This window comes from Bradysia coprophila, unplaced genomic scaffold (genome assembly GCF_014529535.1).
Source record: "Bradysia coprophila strain Holo2 unplaced genomic scaffold, BU_Bcop_v1 contig_350, whole genome shotgun sequence".
NCBI lineage: Eukaryota > Metazoa > Arthropoda > Insecta > Diptera > Sciaridae > Bradysia > Bradysia coprophila.
Genome location: NW_023503608.1, coordinates 1,517,712 through 1,540,125, shown reverse-complemented (window position 1 = coordinate 1,540,125; position 22,414 = coordinate 1,517,712). Strand labels below are relative to the sequence as shown.

Genomic DNA, 22,414 nt, shown 5'->3' with positions numbered 1-22,414 from the left:
ATACTTGATCCATATATGAACCTCAAGTTCAGAACCTGTTGCGTACTTATGGACTCATACTGTTCTACTCCTACTATCCGCAACTTCTTCTTCAAAAAAAAAGTAAATTATTTTCTTTGAATTAGAAAATTCATTGGCATTCCTAGCCTTCTAATTCAATGGTTATTTTACATTTTCCCCTTTTAGCGAAGACAATCGAATTGCCATATAATCATCGATTCTTTTTACTTCTTTTGTTCAAATGTCGAAAAAAATGTAGGACTAAATCAAACACTAGCCAACAGATGTTTGATCTATTCCTTCATTTGTTTCAACATTCAATTTACTGAATAAGACCAGACTACAAAACCCTGCTTGTTTTTGTCGTTGCTATCGGTAACAGATGTATACTAACTACATCGAAAGTTCTGTCTGTTAAGTGCATCATATCGAAAACGAATAAAGTTAAAGGAAGAAGTATAATCTCCACTTCTTCCTTTAATCACTTAATCGCGATCACTTAGAGATGGCACAAAGAACAAAGCATGGTCTAGTGATAAAAACAGACAAGCATGGAAATAGATAGGTCTACATATGTGATAGTTGGTTACATTGTAATAAATATGAAAAGTGATAGGTTTATCAGATGAAAATTACATGTTTTCTGTTTCACATTGTCTTCCTTCACTCACACCACTCCCAAATGTAACACATCTATTTATTGTTGTCATTGAAATTCTTGTTTACTAATCAATTATGGTTCAAAGTGTAGCTCAGACCATCATTTTCTCGTCACACAATCGTTCCATTAGAGGTGGGCCCACATTTCGTTCACACGATGGTCTACAATTTGATAGTTTCCGAGTTATGATGTGAAGAAATTTACATTATATCGGTGAATTGAATGAAATTTTACAAGGAAAGGCATTGCGCTAACATAACATTATATTGCTTATTTTGGTCATGTAATGTAGAAGTAGTAAAAGTTACATTTCCCATGTGAATGACAGTCGACCTAGCACAGCTCTTCCCATAAATTTATTATAAAGAAGACATCACCGTCTCTCCTTCAATGAATGCAATTCTTGCAAATTGTAGTCGCACACATGTGAACTAGTTACACAAAAACTTGATCGTATGAGTTTGATGGTCAGCAAGAGAATATAAACTTTTTCTTTGATATTAATTCGTGACCTTTCGAATGGTTTTTTTTTCTTCATAACTTAGCTGTGAGGTTGATTTGTTTGCACATTTAACCAAATATATTCAATGTAGAGGACAACCATTACTAATCAATGAATTAACAGATAACAATTGAAGTCACGTAGAACCAGAGATGTATGCTCAAAACTACGCATCAACGTATTTGACTTTATAAGATTCTTTTCTAAGGCAGCTTAAATTCACCGGAATCCTTCAACAAAATCAATAATTTGTATTGAGGAAGTATAGACGTAACACGTACCGATAATTAATTATCTTCTGTTGCGTTTGTTCTATTATTAACACGTTTAGTATACCATAACACCATTTATGTTTGTTCGCTTTGATTGTTAAGTAAAATATGACAAGCCCCAGGTAGCGTAATGAAAAAATATTTTTTTAATAAACAAAATTTCATAGACAATTTCACCTGTAAAAGTGACTTGACTGACGTTTTATTTAACATTTTCATGGTCATTTTGCGTGTCCACTAGAATTTGTCTGCAGTAATATTTTTCGTTAATTTTAATTACACATGTTAACCGTCGTGTTTACCAGTATCACTGCGATCTTTACACATTTTGTTTTAAACCTGAGCGTTCTTACATTAGCTGTGTTGCTGCACGAAACCGATTCTTTCGACACAGCGATAGCTGCCATGCAAAAAAAAACTTTCTCCTTTAAATGTCAATTTGTTTGGAACCAAATGATCTGCGGTAAGGGAATTAGAACCCTTCACACGAATAAATCTAAATCTTCAATGCGTGGCGTAGATTGTACGGTTTAGTCATTTGAAAGCGACCTCGATGTGATGCCATTTTAAATTACTACGCCTTTTCAGGATTGTTAACAACTATTCCCTGACGGAAAGCATATTATCAGCATTATTTCCGGATCTACTCTAATACTTTTTCTAATCTAACAAGTTTCAATAGATATTCGAAATCTTGTACTTCATTTATTTAGAGTGAATTCTTCTATTTAACACGATAACACTCGCGATAACACCACTTGGACTTGTCGTTTATTTTAGTCGTTGATATTGATACCAGATGAATAATCTTTCCTTTATAAAATATGTCGTCATTTCATGTATATACAATTCTCGAACTTTTGAACTTTTGAGACTTTTTACGCGGGCCTTCAAAGTAGCAATCTTGTTCCCACCCAACAAAAAATTCTCAAATTTGAAGTGGAAGATGCATCATGACCTAGGTCAAATTAATCATTATTTAACTCACTCAAAATTGGCTAGAAAATGTAAAGAAAATCTGCATTTTATTGTTAGTGCAACGCTGATCCGTAAATCCTTATGAGCGTTGAAAGGTTATCTTTCGGAATAGAAGTTGTTTCTGAAGGAGGTTGTCCTGAAAGAGATTGAACTCAGCTTTTCAACGATTCCTCACATGCAGTGATACTATGTATGGTGATTTTTCTTTAAAGTGATGTTCAAACTCATTCTACTCGCAACGAAAATTCATATTCCGATGCATCGATCTCCATGAAAAGGAAGTTTTCTCAACAAGGTGACGATAGCATTTTTTGAGAAAAACGTTGTATGTAACACTGGGATAAATGATTTAGGCACACGATGTATTGTATTGTCACACTGCGGCATCCACAAATCTAGTGCCTAAAAAAAGCACTTATCACTCGGTTACATAAATTACTATTTCGACATTTTGGTCAAATTCAGTTGTAGTCTCGACAATTATCGTTTGCTTGCTGGTGTGTAAAAGGATAAATATGTCTTCAGGCCGACACTTGATTGAGACATTCAGAGAGTTTCTTGATTCAGGTTTTTTGGTTTACTTTAAATGCGAACAAAGCTTCGCTCATCCCTACTAAAACTAGTAAAATTTGGTAAAATTCAGTAATGAAACCAGATTATTTGGTCGCTAATCGGATTCTTTTCACCGACTTAAATGCTCTAACTTTATGAATTGCATAAAAGAATTTTTTTTTTTTATTTCCATCAGTATTGTGTGTGACTTTTTTTTAAATGAATTGAATAAAAAATGATATTTTACCGATATATTGTGACAATAGGATAGCCTTTCCTTATTATGATCGATTGGGTGATCTTATATTTTATTGTAAACTTTATAGCGATTATAACCAATAATTTTATCATCATCATCATCATCATCAAAAAAACCTCTAAAATCTCAAATCTTTTTTTTTATATTTTTGTGAAAAAAATTTTTTTTAAAATAAAATATATTCACATGTAATATATGGTTTGGTAAGATGATATTTTATTAGTTATTTTATCTATAGCCATAATAAAAAAAAAAACTTTTTCACCTTTCAAAAACTAAAAATTTTCAATAAAATTAAATAATCGAAACACTTTCACTTTAACAATTAAAATACAATTTACTCATTGGTTTAATATGTTATAAGATAATATACTTCCATTGACCGCATATCGGCCACCATATATACACACGTTTTATTAACAACAATACCAGACATGATATTAATAAATTAAAAACATAACAACAGCAACAAAAAATTCAGCAAAGCAAAAATAAAAATGCATTACCGTAACCGTAGTGTATACCAACATTTGTATCAGCGGCTAAAACTTTGATAGCATTAAATCGACTCGTTTATCAAGTAATTGAAACGAAAAAAAAAATTATTATTATTACATTCAAACCTTCCATTGACCTGTAATGCAATTCTGATCACATATTTTATTGTATTCGGACCAACAACGAATAGTATTAAATATTGCGCCAATGGGTCTGCTCTATTTATATATGCAAAACAAATAATACCAAACTTCCTCAAAGTGTTTCGAACTCACTCTGGGAACTCGCACATTATTGATTTCACAAAAAAATAATAATCATTTTCGTCGATATGGTTTGGTTCGGGTGATTTCTTTTCAATTTCAAATTGTCAGTTTTGAATGTGTGTTCCGAAACGATCGAAATTAAGCATAAAATATGTAGCGATGCCTACACACAGCTCAGTGCAAGTATAAAGCCATTTAAATGGCCAGTTCTTTATAATGTTAATACAAAACGCACATTCAATATATATAAGGTACTTGTTCGTTGCATAATACACCGGTTGCTCGTACACAGAAAATAACATTTTATTTTTTAAGAATATCACACAGAGCTTTAAAGTATTATGTGTTTATAATACATAAATGTAGCATGCGGCATTTACGCAGAATATTTTATAATAAACATTAAGCTACCTCTGTATTATATTTCTATACATATATGTAGTATGACCATATGTTAATAACATATATAATAAGCACACACACCAAAGGTATATGTAGAAATAATTGGCATTTAATATATATAACGACATATAGATACATAGTGGCAATAATCGATTAGTGATTAGTCTCAATAAAGCCCAACAAAAAGTGATAAATCAAAAACTTTTTTTTTCCTCAGTTCACTTTATCAAAGAATTGCTCAAATCAAATATTTACTTTTTGTTACCGAATCAGTTTTGCAAATTTGATGGTCAATTGAATTTATCTTAGCTTAATTTCAATGCTTTTATTGGTCAACCATATAAAACACATGCCGCAAAATATTTCGTTAAAATCGCCAAACAACCCAATTTAGTCTTATGTAATGTTTTAAAAATGTTTGTGCGAATACGACAAAAAAAGAGAACATACAACCGACCAGAAATAACAGCTTTGTAGAATTACCGACAGAAATGAAAAACTTCTTCATTGGAATTGTATATTCATTCATCTCAGTCTGTGCGGCGCCAAGCAAAGATGAATTAAGTTCTGTATTGATTCAGTAAATAAAAGTAATTTCATTTTTGAATTAATTGAATTGTACACACATCCTGCTGCCTATGCACTATGTATAGTATTTCTTTCAGTTTTCAATCTAATTGAATATTTTTTTACTACATCAGATCTATAGCTTTGCGATAGTTATCTTGATAATCGTATATCCATTTGTTATCGACACCTACGACAAAAATAACAGATAAGTTCTGTGTAACGTGGTCTTACATAGCAAAATGATTGTTAAAATTAATGAAGTAATAGATTTTCTGTTGAAAATACTTTAGTCGAAAAATCTAACAGACTTGATAAGTATACTGGTGGTACGTTTGTTGTCTGTGAAATTTTAATAGTAATTTTAATAGTAGAGGTAAACAAGTACTTTAGTTTCAATTTTTCACACATCGACTTTAAAAATAGATTATGGCATTTCGTAACAAGGGCAAAAAAGTTTGTTCCGCCCAACAAAATTTCAATTAAAAATTGTTTCCGAAAATTGAAACAAAAAACTGTGTGACCGTAATCTTGTCTATCAAAGCCGATTTCAAAAGATCGGTGTGTAAAACAATAATCAGAGCCAACAAAAAGATGTAGAAAGAGAGAGATAGAGAGAGAAAATCATTTTTCTTTTAATTTATGTTAAATTATTACACAATTATGCACATTTGTGGATATGATTGTGAATTTATCACTCATACGTTGAAAATTGCATATTCATTCATTCATATCTACATACATAATGATGCACGAACTTTTAATATACCATAAAATTTATTATTAATTTTATTATGATACTTGTTCGTGTCTTTTTGCAGTTGAGGAATTCTATTTAATTTTATGTTTCATGAATTTATTTTTTTTATTTTACCATGGCACTATATATCGTGTATATATAGTATATGTGTATCCACCAATACCTCCTTCATATGTATCAGGTAACCAATGGTTTGTTACGTATTCGATAACTTTTTTTCTCTTTCCATTTTCTAATTTAGAGATTATTTATTTATACACTTCCTTGATATTTCATATTATGATATAGTTAAAGTAAATAAAATTTTATATTTTATTTAATTTTATGTTATACTAATGCTAACCAACTTAAATAGACCGAGAGCCGGTGTGCTGTGCATATATCAGTCTCTCGTTAGGTCAACATTTGAAACCTATGTATATATGATACATTACCCGATACGAAGATGGTTTATCGTAAAACTTTTATGACTTTCGTGTTTGAGTGCTAGGACAGTACTAACGAGAGTAGACATAGTTGTCTACTTACAGATCCACATAGAATTTGTATGGAAATGAAACAATCACTTATTGGAAGTTAAATGTTTTTGGAAGTTATTGCTGCCCTAACTGTACCTATTTAGTAACTTTTCTGACGGTCTCACTCACATATGAGAAGATACAATTCCAGTGCCAAAAAAAGATTGAAACTTCAAGAGATAAAATATTTATTGAACGGTTTGTTGTGCTACATCAAATTTTGAAAAAACCTGACACGACAGACCTTTCATTTTTTTAATGTTCCTCGTCACTAGGGACCAAGACCTTCATCTACCTCCGTTAGTTCACAAATTTAGATTAAAGAAAACGTTGTTTCTAAGTTATAAGCTGAAAAGCTTTTTACCTCAATCGTTTTGCTATAGAAAAAGTATAATTTTCTTGTCGGATATTATACGATGTGACATATAGGTCTCTACACGCACTTCGGCTCCCAGTCTATGAGCTACATTTAACGGGCTTATATTATTTGAAGTTTGTCCAATGTAAAATTGTTTGCATATACATGGAGGAGGTTGGTTTGTTTGTTGTTTTCCGAAGAAGAAAAAATGTAAGAAATAAAAAAATTTCACAAGTCCAAAGGAGGTAAACAGGCTCACCTTAGTTTAATGGTACATTTTGTACAAAATTTTATATTTTATATTGCACAACATGATGCTAATTGCAACAAAATAAAAACGATTTTAATGTTTGAATTTGACCACCTTTTTCGACCAAAATAAAATTCCATTATTTCCACATTGAAAATAATTTCTGAAAAAAAAACCTCAAATAAAAAGACCAATTTAGTCGAATTCAACCGCTTAATTGAATATAAATGGTGATCTTTGTGAGACTTCATCAAACCAATTAAATTAAATTAAATTAAAATCAAACATGAATTACCTAAATAAAGCTTAAACATACTGCCGCATTCTATCACAAAAATATATATAGAAGGAAAAAAAAAACTTTCGTAATTAATATATACGTGTGAACCACAATTAGCTCCATTATAGATTCAACAAATAATTTTTCGCACGCTAATGTTACACTTTTATATTTTTATAGAGAAAAAAACACTTTTTTCCACATTTCTTTCACAATTTCTTGTGGTTTTAAATGAATGGAAAGATGGTTTTGGAATTTTTTTTCATTTTTTTTTTTTTTGAAAACAAGCTAAACGACCCGATACATATATAGACGGATAATACAAGCACAAAATGACGAGTAACACATTGATCTTGTTTAATTATTATAATATTTAGTTTTCATTGTGCGAGAGACGTGAACAAACAATATTGTGCAACATATCGTATATAGAGTGTACTTGATGTCCATAAATATTATTTCAATATTGTCTTGTCATATAAGATGAAGTAAAGACAAAAAAAAAACATAAAATAAAATCCGAAACCAAGAAAGGAAAAAAAACCTAAAGAAATAGACAAAGTAAAAATTTGCGACACGCCGACACGTCGAAATTTATATTCTCTGATTTTTTTTTTTGAAAGTGGTGTTTTAATAACATAATTTGTCTTTATTTCCTCTCGATTCATTCATTAAATTTTAATTAATTACCCAATTTTTAGATGAATTAGTTTATAAATTAGTGCATTAACCTTTCGTTTTACTTATATCTCGGCATTAAGGCGGATTTGTGATAATGAAAGTTTGGCTATAATTTGAAGGGCTGAGTTATTATTACTACTATCCATTAAATGGTTACATAAGTTCTGACAGTATCTCTATATACATTTTCACCTACATTTTATTTAAATTAAAAATTTGGTACACCATTCGAATGGCCCCGCCAGCATAATGTATAAATGTTTTAGAAAAATTGCTGTTTGACATCAACTAACCTTTCATTATTGAAACTGTTCCAAGTAATTCGTGAATAACATTTTTCAAATTGATTTTTTTTTAGTAAAAGAAAAGAAAAATTTCTTGAGAAAGTTGAATTTGATTACGATTTAAACCAGAACACTCGTTATCCATGTATCCGCTATGACAAAATGTAGTATGACAAACTATAATTAACAAGCTCAAATCTAAACCAGACATCACATTTGACAGTCTAACACTAAGCGCAAACTTATTATAACAAACGATACAGTTAGGGACAGCGATATTTTAGCGTGAATTTTCTTCGAATGTTTTTCAGCTGATCCTCTCATACGCGTGGTAGTTGAAAAACATGCTGAAATATCGTTGCTTCTAACTGTAATCAAATTGTTAACCTTTTCGGAACGTCAAGCGTATACCTGTTCAATCAATTAATTTATTACTTCAATGGTTTCTTAGGGTTTGACACAAAATCTTGTACTTCACTAACCGTAGTTAATCGATTTTTTGTCATTGCTGTCAATAACAGATGATTAGCAGTTTCGTTGGAGTTCACTTCACCTAATAATAAGGAAATTTAATATTTTCTTTTACATTCGAGTAAATTGCAATGTAACGTCGATAGAAAGTAAATTATTTTTTGAATTATCCAGCACATTGTAATGAAATGGAAATGCATTATCTGTTTTCAGCACTTAAAAAATAAAGTAATAGTTCGTTCAAACAGATATGTTAGCCGGTCGAATACCGCCTCGATGAGACATTATCCGTTGTTGTGAAAATCACTAGTTAACACAGGTAATGTACATTAATGGTGACATAGTGCGTTGGATAGTTCTAGGTGCCCTGAATGTGGAACACACCTCCGTTCGTCCCAGTTACGTCTGTGAGGAGAAGTAACTCACTATAATATAAGAATATAAGAAAATGAAAGTGCACCGATCTGGTTGAGGGTGGATGTGGTAAGGTATTCGGACCTGCTGAGTTCAAATAACAACTTCATTGATCTACCGATCTGTAGTACAGACTACAGACCAGAACATTTTTTACCACAGTCAAGAAAGTGTTCTGGTCTGTACAACTTATGTGTAGGTCATAACTATTATTGCAAATGGCAATGGATCGTACGAAATGGAAAGAAGTTGGAGAGGCCTACATCCAGCAGTGGATAGAAACAGGCTGAAAAAGAAGAAGAAGAAGATAACTATTATTAGAAACGGCTAGTCATATGTTATCCACAGCAGCGAGAAAATTGAACAACGCATTCACATCAGATAGCTATAAAGCTTCTTTCTGGTCTTTTTAACGTTGCGCTTTAGCAACGAACTAAACGAACAACGATGAAGACCAACCTATTACCACCTACAGCACGAGGCTAATAGGTTAATAATGCCTACAAACTGAAATAGCTTAAAGCTGAAATGCCTACAAATTGAAGCAGCTTAAAGCTGAAATGCCTGCAAATTCAAATAACTAAACGCTGAAATGCCTACGAATTTAGCTAAATAACTGAAATGCCTACAAATTCAAATAACTAAACGCTGAAATGCCTACGAATTTAGCTAAATAACTGAAATGCCTCATAAGTTTAACTAAACAACTGAAATTCGTTCGGGATTTCAGCCAACGAATCGTCAAAGCTTGATTGCAAGAACGAACAGAGCTTTTATGCTCTTCCCTTACCCACGGTTCACGTTAAGTGATTGAATCAATGAAAGAGAAGCTGTTTCGACCTCCGAATACGATGGTGGTCACAGGACAGTATAGAACTGTCCATCATCAGTTGCTTCCATCGTATTCGTTCACAAGACAGCGTAAATTTTCGATTGAACAAGTTTTGAAAATTTACATAGAAAAATTGCCATCTTCGATGGAATGTTCGGATACTAATGGATGGCTACTTTGAAAACCCAACATGTAGCAAAAAACACGAGCGAAAATTCATCACATTTGAACAACAAACAAAACACAAAGTCAGCGACATCGTACTCACGATCACACAATTTCAAACAAATTCTTTCATAATGAACCACCAAATTGATCTCCTGGCTCGCAAACGCACATTTAAACACGAAAACCACGCCAGAATCCATGAAACACCAAGGAAATTCAACGAATTTATTTGTTAGTGTTTTCTTATATAGTAGAACGTATGTTAAAACAGACGAAGTAATAGATTTTGTATCAAACTCTTAAACTTTCAATATTTAATTAATCTAAACAAACGAAGTAACAGATTTAACGAATTTAAGAACGTGGCTTTTAGCTTCTTGAATATTTATTCTAAATTTTAGAAACCTAGAAAAAAGAAAGAAAGACGAAAGACTGAAAATACTTCCGACAGGTAAAAAATGTAAAGTACAGTCTATCGTTCGCGGGAGGCGTGGTAGCAAAAACAACAGCTGACATTACTGTGCTTAAGTATACCATTTCTGGCCGGCGATATATAATTCACTTAAATATAGAATCCGTAACATAAACATCGGTTTGTAATGTGACAAGTTTGAAACAGACTTTTAGCAATAATAATAAGCCATAATAGCGAATTGGCCTACGGCGAAAGCAATATAACGCTGAGCTTTGATACAATTAAATGATGACATTAATTTAAAAAAAAATCAAATTTGAAATGCAAATCGAATGCGAAAATATGATGAAAGATTATAAAATTAGAACGTACAACGTATACGTTGTACATATTCGTTGGGTACATTAATACTGCTGTGTTTGAGCAGCGTGTTACTTTGAATTGTAAATATTCAAATCTTTTTATTCCGTACATTAATGTCCTTCGAACCATTTTAATGATAATGTGGCCCTCGGCTAGAACGAACACATTTTTTTTAGAAACAAAATATTTTTCAATATTTGTCGATATGAATTCGCTACATACAGCATAACTTGCTGAGTTATTATCACTTGCATAAATTATTATTCAGCATGAAAAGGCATTATGTTCAGTTTCTCTATTATCATGTTAATGCCTAACCTTATTTCAGGTTAATACTCTGCATGCGGTCTGTGCAGAGTTTCATTGAATAGATCACTGTCCATGTCCATCGTATTTAAGACAATGAGAATTAAAATGAACCACATTGTTTGCAGTGTGTGTGGACTCGATTCCATTGGTGCCTGTATTAGCGAATCATTAACAGAAAATATAAGCGCAACTGAAACATGCAGTTATTTTGCATGCAGTTAATTGATTAGAAATTTCAAACTCTTTATTATACACATACGTACGTACAAGAAAACTAACCAATTTTCTTTCATTTTTTTTGTGTCTTACTTTCCATTCCGATTCATATCATCTATGCAATCTTTTTCAATCTGACTTTTTTTTTCTATTTTATCAGTTTCTAAGCTCCTAAAGTTACAAAACACACCTAAAATTACAACATGAATTTCTTCGTGTATATTTCATACCAATATTTATTTATGATAAATACAGTTGATCATAATCAGTGTTAACACCACACCGATTGTAATATATTATATTACACTACCGACACTTTTTCTTCCCAAAACGATAAAAATCGAAAGAAGAGAGAGAGAACAAAAAAAATATAATTTCATTTGTCATGATATAGAAATGTGATATTGATCACTTCGGAGTGTATATAATAACTGTTGTGTTCTACATATTAAACAATCATTTTAATAACGAAAACATATCGGTAAACTGTGTGTAACATCACCCAAACATATGGAGCAGTGCGGCACACAATACCTCACCTACACAAAATATTTTCACTCAAGGTTTTTCGAAACATTAGACTTTCAGCCACATAATAAATTAATAAATTAATTCAATTTTTGTCGTGATTATCAATAAATCTCTTTTAAAAAGACATTGACTATGAATTTATGTCTGCTTTTGGATAGTTGACTGAACTTTGTGCATTTCTGTGAACGGCGAGATTTCAAATAGATTTTCTGCCAATTTTTATGAGGATTGGTTCAGGCGAACGATGAAAAAGAGAGATTGTATTACATTTTGTAACGTGGCTGTGTTTGCGGAAATGGTACATTCTTTAGTCATTGATCACATAATTTGTTGGTTAATCTTTTTCAAACAGGGCAAAAAAAAGTTGCTGAAGAAATTTTATTGTTAAAATACACAGTTAATAACTACCGTATTTAGACAAATTGACATAGGTGGTCTTTTGTTTGGTTTGAAAAGCTTTATTTAACTTTAAGCTTCATTAGATGACTGTGGAATTGAAAATAAAAACTCAAATTTCGCTGCTCGACGTAGCATTCTGGAATATTGTTTAAATGTTGCCAGTCTTTGTAGTGTCAACAGTTACTTGGTATTTAGTGATAGCCGTCACTAATAATGAAATTCACCCCACATGCTCACTACAATCAGGCCACGAAAACGATGTCGAAAAAGATGTCAGTAAACCAAAATTTACGCAAACCCTCACGTCAACGTTTAATTTGTTAACGATACAAAGGACAAAAAGGAGCGAGCATCTGGTTTGATACAGTAAAATGAACGCTTGAACAAATGAAGTAAAAGATTTTGGATTTAACACTAGGCGATACCATCGATATAATATAGGGTAGATTGGCACATACGAAGAAGAATATTTAGAAATATGTCACACACCCAACGACACAAAATTTCAATCACAACAAAAAATAAAGCGAAGAGTCATTAAAAAGTACATTCAAAAAGGAAAAGGGACATTAAGATTTTCAAATATGTGTATGGCTTTCTTCCGTGCGCTTTCTTAGAAAATATATTTATACACTCTTTCCGCATAAACGTTCTTTGTGTTTGCTTATCTACCCTATATTATATCGATGGGCGATACTTTAAACAATAGAGGTGACAGATCTAATGATTATATCATGATACACCTGCCGTTTCTTGAAAGGTTATTCACTCTTTTAACAAACACATCCAGCCGAAGACAATTTTACTTTTCTTAATTTTACGTAAATGAATTTCCATGAATTTATTACCAAATTAATATGTCGGCATGTTAACAGCATATATTTCATGTGCAATTCAGAATTCAAGTGAAAAAAAATCATTGAAAATTATCTCTCATAAAATATTGAGTATGCGTGTGTACTGTAGAGTGTGCATTTTATAAAATGCATTGAGGTTCTGCATTATAATGAAAATTAAGAATTTTTTAATAAATTTATAAAAGTGTAGACTTAACTCTACGGCTTATAATGAATATACGAAACATATCATTAGAAGTTATTATTATTAATAATTATGAATAAATCGTTTTGAATCACTTTCAATGAGCTATTGTGTCCGGAGGCGAAAATTGCATTGCTGGTTAAATTCTATTGATTATATGCATAGGAAACGACCTAATTTCTCTCTCTCTGTACATATCTGTCTATCTCTTCGTCTGCATGTAAGACGTCATTAAATTAATAAACATAATTTTTTATTATATGTTTTACAAATTGAAATCGTTAAACCTGATTGCACATTTTAAGTACACTTTTTTCTCGCCAAAGACTTGAATAATTTACCGATCATTAATGATATCGCTTTGCAGAGTTGTTGTTAATATTACACCGAGATGAATCGATTAGGATGATTGTTTTAATATCATCTCAACACAGCTGTTCAACGAACAGTGTTCATTCTATTCTGTTGAATGTAATAAAAGGAATTGCTCAAGTTTCCAATTCCATGATTAGCTGAGAGCAAATTTGCTTTGATGCTAAAGTTAATTGAATAAAATTTGTGATTCATTGAGCTCAAAAGATTATGTAAGAAATAAATGTCGGCGCCATGCTACTTGAAGTGAATTTTGCATTCTCTACTTCTTTAAAGACATACGCAACGCCACCAAACCAATTAAACCACTAAAGCTACATCTTCATTAAAAACACATTTTCTGCCAAAGTGACTGTTCAACTTTTGCCATACAATTTTTCGGTTAATTGTTTCCGTCCGTTCAACACAAATTTTCTATTTAAAAAAAAAATGTATTTAATTGAGTTGTGACCGTTTTGACAAAAATCAATTCGGTAGCAATGTAACAAATGAATGGAAAGAACAATAGTACGGTTGGTAATGGTTGGTTAACTCCATTAATCATGGGAATGGACTTTACACTAACATTTATCGATAAATTTTGGAAATGAATTGAATTGAAAAGTTTTGATTTAATGCATCTCGCGTGTCTAATCAGTTGACCATTGACTGCATCTTCGCTGATTTAACACAGATCTCATTCCTAATTAAAAAATGTTCGGTTCTAGCGACCGACATGAGATCGCGGTAACGCGGCATACAGAATAATATTGTAATATGTTGTAATCATTTTTCACTTGGTAATTATCCTTTCAATTAATATTCGCATTATGCCAAATGAAGGCATTTAACATTTATTTAAATACAGTCATTGAAAAGTTATTTCTTCGATTTCGTTGTAAGTTATCATTATAAAGATGGTACCATGAGAAGACCTTCATTAGATTTAATAAATTTAATAACATAGAATTAGTAGCGAAATAAATTGAGGAAAAACTGCTTGTAAGTATTGATCCAAGGCTATAAACACCTTCCGGGCCAGACTATTTCAAAGGTTTAGCTGCTTTGAGGATTTCAAACAATTCAACCCTTCGACGAACACCCAACAAAAATACAAACATTTTTGAAATTTTCCCCGACAGTTACCTTTTCTGATGATTCTTATACTCACAAATTTAATATACCTAAAACGCATTCATGTACCCCCAACCGTTTCCATAAAGTATTCTCCATCTCTTACAAAATGTTAAATCTAGTACTTCGAAGTATAAGAAGATGATATGTGATGACTGTGAGTTAAATTCAGAGAAATGGTAAGTTGATACGTCCGCGGCTGGCATAGAATACACATCTAAAAGATTTTATGATTTTATTTGTTGATTTTTTGTATGGAAGAGAATTTTCTCAATTTTACAAACTTACATTTTTAACACATTGGTCTTCACTTTAAATCCAATTTTCTTCTATTATTCCATTCCAGCCGCAAACGGCCCAAATTTTCATTCCTCTGATTAAAAACGCTTCTGAAATAGTTTGTTAGCTGTACTCGTATTTTCCAATAAACAACGGTTTTTCGCAAAATATTTGATTTTAACGTTTGGATCTACAGCTATTCTCGGTATAATTATACCGTACAGAATTTCAACATGAATTAGTTTTGAATTATTAAAATCCCAATAAAAATTCCATCAACTTTTTCATAAGACAACTCACCTTTCTCATTATGATTTCTTGGTGTTGTATGTAATTATAAATGTCTGAAGTTGATAACATGCTGACAGTTTTTCGTGTAAATTGTAATAAACACGATCAATAGTTATTTTCAGACCTAGGGAGGAAAAATTGAAAAATCAAATGTTCGGTTGAAGTTTTGTTGAACGGAGGTGGAATCACGAGCTTCTTTTTCGTTTTTCCGTATTTAGGTATTACCTTGACACTTTTACTAGCTGTCGAACGTTCTTTATATTTCATAAGACTAGCAATTCGTATGGGTTAGTCGTAGAATTTCTGGGGGATCATGGACTTACTCAATAGTGTACGTTTGTTTGCGCAGAAAAGAAAATGTTCCGGTTAATTGTATTGACCAATACATAATGTAATTCGAAATGCGAAAGGAATTATTTTATGATTTTTCATATTTTTATTGATAGAATCAATCATTATGACTTTTGTAATATAATTCCATAAAAATATTCGAATCCAGTCGTGATATTTAAATTTTAAAATAAAAGTTTTAAAACAAAAAAAAATAAATAAATTTTAATTGATAATTACCATAGAACCAAAAAGCTGTTCGAAATGGAAAAATTGTATATGACCTAATTATTATTAGAAATAAGAGTTACCATTAAAACAATGACAAAATAATTGCTTTGTAATACAACAACTGGTAATTTGAAATTTAAACGAAACAAAAAATCATGTTGCTGGACAACTTATAGCCAAAGTGAACGTATGGAGCCAGCCGATATACACAAGACTTTAATCTATTTTTTTTTCCTTACGAGTAACATTATCTTTTCACATAGTATAATGCAAGAAAAATGCTGTGGTCACGATTGCATGAATGAATTAATATCATTCATACATACAAAGCTTTGAACTGTGATTTTATATAAAAATGATAACGAAACACGTTTTTCTGAGAGAGACACACAAGAAATGAAGAAAAAAAAAATTAACGTCAGGTATAAAGACAAAAAACAAAAACATAAAACCGAGCGGAGGTTAGATCTATGAGCCAGACAATATTTCCAAATATCCATGCATTATATTTGGTACGATCTTTAATGTTTCGTACCTTTGTAAATTCCAATTATAAATTTTATATGAAAAATCGCGCTTTTTGTCTGTGGTCTTTGAAATTGTTTTCTAACGATTTTCTATATGAATATTACATAAATCCAATTAATTGATTGCAAAATGTATCCATAAATACCTGGGAATCGCTGTTTTCTTTTCGATTCATTGTTATGACACATCATTTCCAGCGCAAACCAGATGATTGAATAAAAAAATAATCTCAGACGAATCAGACTAATCTCTGATACAGAATTAGTTCAATCGGAAGATTTATTCGAAAAAATGACGGCAATTTTTTTCTGCCTCTTTTCGTCATACTTAATTGTTTTGGTATGCTGGCGAGGTCTACAATGCCTCGGGTCATGGTAAAGTCATTTCAATTGTTGTTTATGTTTTCGGTAGGTAATAGGAAACAATTTTTTTGTTGGTCGGTATGATGGATTTATGTGTTGAGAAACGTTAGCAAATTATTGAAATTATATCGCATGTACGTGAAGTCGCGTAATCATGTTACAGCAACTATATTCGATTAGATTAGAGAGACTATAACATCGTTAACTAGTTTCGATTTTTTTTTCTTTTCGCTTTTAAATTCCATTTTTAGCTGCTATGACATAAGATGAAAAGGACTTAAATAAAATACCGTGACTTTGATGACACAGTTCAGAGAAATAAAATTACCTTTTGTCTTTGAGAGATCCATCATAGATTTAGCAATATAGCACCGTTCGTGAGGAACCTTTGGTTTACTGATATTTTTTTTAACAAATGATAAATTGGTCATAAGTTCAATTGCATCAATTTCATAATACGACTTATCGAAATCGATGATGGTCCATCCATTGGTATAAATATATTTGCAAATTTGCATTAAAGATAGTGTTGTGACAGGAAAGTATAATAAATTTTGTGGATTATTATGAGCGAAATGATATAATTTGATGATAAAATAAATTATTGTTTTATGATCTTTAAACCTACACGTCGTTGAATTGTAAACATCTAGCTACGAATATTATACACACACTATATGAATGCAATGCATTATGTGTATTGATGCAGTTAAACCACTTTCATATCCATCATAAAAATAGTGCTAAACACATAAATGTGTTTTTAATTGAAATATTAAGACATTTCTGCCGTTTTGTGTGTTTTTACATTAATTAAAATTTGCTCATTGAAATTTATTTGCTCCATTTCGATGTGTTAACAGGTGGCCAGACTGTGGCGGTAGGTAATTAACGTTTAGAATAATTTTTCTTTTACGTTGCTCATTTACTGAACCGCTTTATAATGGTTAGTTTTACACGGTCAGTCATCTGAAGATCTCATCTGATAAGTGTTCTCTTGCATATACAAGTAAACGAACAGTACATTACATATCGTACGAATTGTATCAATGGCACAAATTATGAAAATTGTACTTCTTGTGCGAAGTTTACCGATACGAGGCTGAGCCGAAGTCGGTAAACATACTACAGGAGGCCATTTTCATCACTTTCTAATGCCATATTAAAACTCATTTCCGGGGCTTAACAGAAGGTCTCGCAATTGTTTGGAACTTTGTATTTTTGTTGAGTGACATTGCAGCCCTCGTCTTCGGCTGAGGCTATAGTCCTCACATTTGGCAAAATAAAAATTTCCTAAAATTTCCTACAATTACGAAATCTACTGTTAAGTCAAAAACGATGCAACAATTGCTCTTGCCAAGCAACACAACGTTGCATCAATTTAGAATTAGAGGTGACAACCAAACAACAAGTCTACAATGCGACAATGTTCTTAAACAAATGGATCGACAGATTTTATAAATATAGGTGGCCTTATACTTACCCTAAAAAGTTAACCTTTCGGGTCTCCTACTTCTTATGAAGAGAAGATGATACTTGATGTCTTGTTATAAAATCTTCTGGTCCATTTGAAGACTTATTTTCCTCGTTGTTACCGTTGTCCACAACAGATGACTAGGTGTTTCTGGATTCTAGATAACATTGAAATCCTTTTTCATAGTTTGTGAGGAAAGGTTATAGTTTAAAGATCAGAAACTTTCCATTAAAATATTTGGAAGTTAATTCAAGGGTCCTCTAAACTTGGTGGTCCAATTCAAACATACCTTGACCAAACGAACCAACAGTCACTCGTAATAATGTACGTCGAAACGTAAATGTAAATGCTGAAATTGTAACATAAAATTTTATGTGTTCTTATGTTCAGAGTATTGATTTAAATTTCAGTTGTGTTTCAATGAACTAAACAGGGCGATTAACATAACTTGTAGCATTAGAAAAATTATGAAATTGAACTTTAAAGGAATGTAGTGCCATGACACGACGTTGGTATAAAAATCAACGTGATACACATAAATAAGCGAGAAATGAATTTGTTATTATACAAAGCGTATTGAGCTGGACTTTTAACAATGTAATGCTCAAATTCTTATTAAAACGAATGTGGAACGTGGTACGAATATTTCTTGATGTTTGCGCCTTAAAAACGAATTTTGTAAATGTGAATTAATAGTCGTAGTCCGAGAGAGACACAAGTGAAAACTTGGTATTTTCACTTAGTCGGGGAAATTTTACAGTTGAATAATGGTGTCAATGCAGAACAAGTTCTGATGAAGTCTAGTTGAAAGAATGTGTAATTGATCTACAAACCCAATTATAGTGCAAACGCCTTAAGAGCTTCCGAGCGTACGCTGAAATTGTAGCCTACATTTCTGCGTTTCGAAATTTTTGATCGCTGATATCTTTTTACGAGAGCCCTTTTTTGAAAAATGTACGACCACATTTTCGAGTAAAAATATGTCAGCTTTGAAGAAAAAATAAAATTGTCTGTGAAAGTTCCATGTGCTTTTTTGACAATTTTATTTTTTATTCAAAGCTGACATATTTTTACTCGAAAATGTGGTCGTACATTTTTCAAAAAGGGCTCTCGTAAAAAGATATCAGCGATCAAAAATTTCGAAACGCAGAAATGTAGGCTACAATTTCAGCGTAGGCTCGGAACCTCTTAAATACCGTTGTTATCTAGTATAGTCAGTATCAGTCTGATTCAAGCATTACGTAAATAAAATGGTTCAATGGTTCGTCTCAAACTCTATTGAGTGCCAAGTTGTGAGACTTCTTATTTCATGAAATTGCAGATTTTGGTTGAGTTTACATTTAAATATTTACTGTGATCCTGCTCACGTTGCCATGAGAAATAAACGTTTCACTAGAGACTCATCTGTAATCGATAACGACGAAAAAACGACAAGCTCTCACTAATGTGAGCTAATATAGAAAATGCATGTGAAGAGAAGTGAAGTAAAAGATTTGGCATCAATCTCCTGAATTTTGTTAGATCAAAAGATGTAGTAGACCAATACTCTCTCTAGCATCCAAACTCTCTCAAAAAATCGGTTTAGGGGGGAAAATAAGTTTGAGAAACGCTGATTTTTAATATGGCTTCAAAGCAACAACAACAACACGAGCAAACAAAGTAGCAGTGATTCATAAACGTGTTTACCACCTTAATAATTGTAGTTTGGTTGCTAGGGAGGGTATTGAGTAGACCCTGTAATAAAAAATAAAACTGCTGGCAATGGGATAAAAAATGGAATGGTGTATCCTGAGTGAGCCCGTTTGCTCTGATTCGAAGGTTGGGCAAATAATCGCACAAGAAGCCTTTAATGACCAATCTCCATTGAAATGAAACACATTTTACTGTAGAGACAAATTTCCTCAAGATTGAACACAACTTATATCTAAACACCTTTTCTCCATCTAGAAAAGCTCTAAACTTTGAAGAAAGTAACGTACAGGAGATACGGAATGAAAAGACATTGTTGCACCTTTTTTAACATTCTTTTGCTAGGGTCAGTTTGACCAGTTTGCATTATATCTAAATTATTTACGATGCCTGTTCAGGTCTTTCACATACATGATACAGCGTTTATATTCCGCAACATGTTTTCCATTCTCTTCGATGGCAGCGTAGAACGGTTCTTTCTTGAGACGCTCCACCCATGCGACCGTTTTTGGATATTTTTCCGGTGGCATAGGCGCATAAAGATGATCCAATGTAGTAATCGACCCAAATGCACAGATATCGACTATTGTCATAGTTTTACCCGCAAGATATTCTTCGTCCAATATTGCTTCAAACATGTCATACGACGCGTAAATGTTACGAACAATGTCGGGATCGATTTCGGTGGATCCATTCTTGAAAATCGAAAATGCTACATCTCTTATGGGTTTGAATAGAGTAGCTGCATCGAAGAACATACGTTGATTGCAACGGGCTCGTACATATAAATCTTTTGGGTATAGAGTGTCATCTTTGCCATATTTATCTACGAGGTAAGCACATATTGCATGGCTGTCCGTAATAGGTTTGTTATTATCTTGTAAGGTCGGAACCGTGTGCTCGGGATTCAACTTTTAGAGCAAATTAAATATGAAACTATGAGGACAACATTCGGTTAAAAACTTACTTTCAAGTACCAATCAGAAAATTGTTCTCTCTTCAAGAAGCTAACGTATCTGAAAAGATGCAAATTGAATTATTACGACCAGTCAAATTATTTTTAGTTATTTAAAAAAAAAAAACCGTTTTTCAATGTCTATTCCAAGCGTATATGCCACGGACAAGACTGCTCTGCATGGAGGACTTATATCAGTCATGTACAGAATAATGTTGTTGGCCATTTTCCTCTCCCAATATAGTTGAAGTATTTAAGCTTACTAACTGTAATTATAACCCAAACTGACTTGAGTGAAATCAAGTTAAAATTGAATTCGATGTTATCTATCACTGAACTTAGTTGCGGTTGCCGTTTCTTTGTTCTGATAAGGCAGACAGTCAGTGAATACTTGCAATAAATAAAGAAAACAGATAACAGAATTTGTCGGCTGCAATAATTTATCGTTCAATGAATTATAGTGCAAGTGTATAGCAATGTTAGAGTATTGAGGTGATATCATCACAAAGCAATGATAGATTTCAAATAACTAAAGACCTGTTGTGGGGGTGTTGAACTCCAGTATATTTTATCACTTTTGGCTGGACAATACTGACTCTTTGTTTCTGCTTGCCGTCTGCGAAACATTTATATCCAAGTCAATGTATAAAAAAGGTGAAAAAGTTCTTTATACATCTCTACTGCAAAGTGCACTTTATAGTAGAGCAACGAACTTCAGTAGCTCGATATATAAAACGTTAATGCTACTACAACTGTAGCAACTGTAGTCTCGGAACCCTTTTATTGTTTTAGTAGCAAAAATAACTACTAATATCTGGACTATTCGGCAAATGAAAACATGTCAAATAGAAGACGTTTATTATTTAATTATATTAGTCAAAGGGGAGTCGTGATATAAGATAGCAGAACATCGTGTTGTTGAAAACGACATACCCGAGCTCAAGGATTAATGAAACACTTTTTTGATTAAAAAATTCATTCATGTAAGATTCAACGTCCACAAAATCCCCTGGATGTTTTGACTCTATTTATGAAATCTTTCCTGTTTCACGTTTTTTCGTTTCTTTATTTTCAATTATTGTGCAAAAAATCAGAAGAATGTATTTTTAGCATAGTCTATTCGGGCTTACATAAGAGTTGGAACACAAGAAGTAGTAGATTCGCAAAGTTGATACTGCTGAGGGGCCGTTCATAAATTACGTAACGCAAGAGGGGGAGGGGGGGGGGGTATGAGGCAAGCGTTACGGTTCTAACAAAATTGGGTCAAACTTGACCCTTTTAGCGTTACAGACCCGGGGGGGGGGTCTGAAAAATGTTGATTTTTGCGTTACGTAATTTATGAACGGCCCCTGATACAAACTTTAAGGCACAAGCAATTTGTCACGTTGTGAACAACGACCTAGCCTCACATTGAATGATTGAGTGACGGAGCGGTTGCATAAAGTACTATTTTCAAATTAAAATACTTACCGTCATTTTGCATTAAGTGTTTCTAACCATACCGTCAATTCTATTTCATTTCAGCTGCAGATGAAAAAAGTTG

The 22,414-nt window shown here is 32.3% G+C and overlaps 2 protein-coding genes across 3 annotated transcripts in view; one reads left to right on the top strand and one right to left on the bottom strand.

Moving 5' to 3' along the window:
* LOC119080001 (angiopoietin-related protein 2) overlaps positions 1-22,414 on the top strand; it is a 64,722-nt gene that overhangs the window by 5,093 nt on the left and 37,215 nt on the right. The gene's annotated exons all lie outside the window — the stretch shown is intronic.
* LOC119080090 (glutathione S-transferase 1-like) lies at positions 18,247-21,212 on the bottom strand. Its single transcript, XM_037188312.1, has 4 exons — positions 21,000-21,212; positions 20,884-20,932; positions 20,274-20,827; positions 18,247-18,259 (listed from the first exon to the last, which is right to left on the bottom strand). Exons 1-3 carry the CDS (start codon positions 21,095-21,097, stop codon positions 20,294-20,296), a joined length of 681 nt encoding a protein of 226 aa, XP_037044207.1. The 5' UTR covers positions 21,098-21,212; the 3' UTR covers positions 18,247-18,259; positions 20,274-20,293.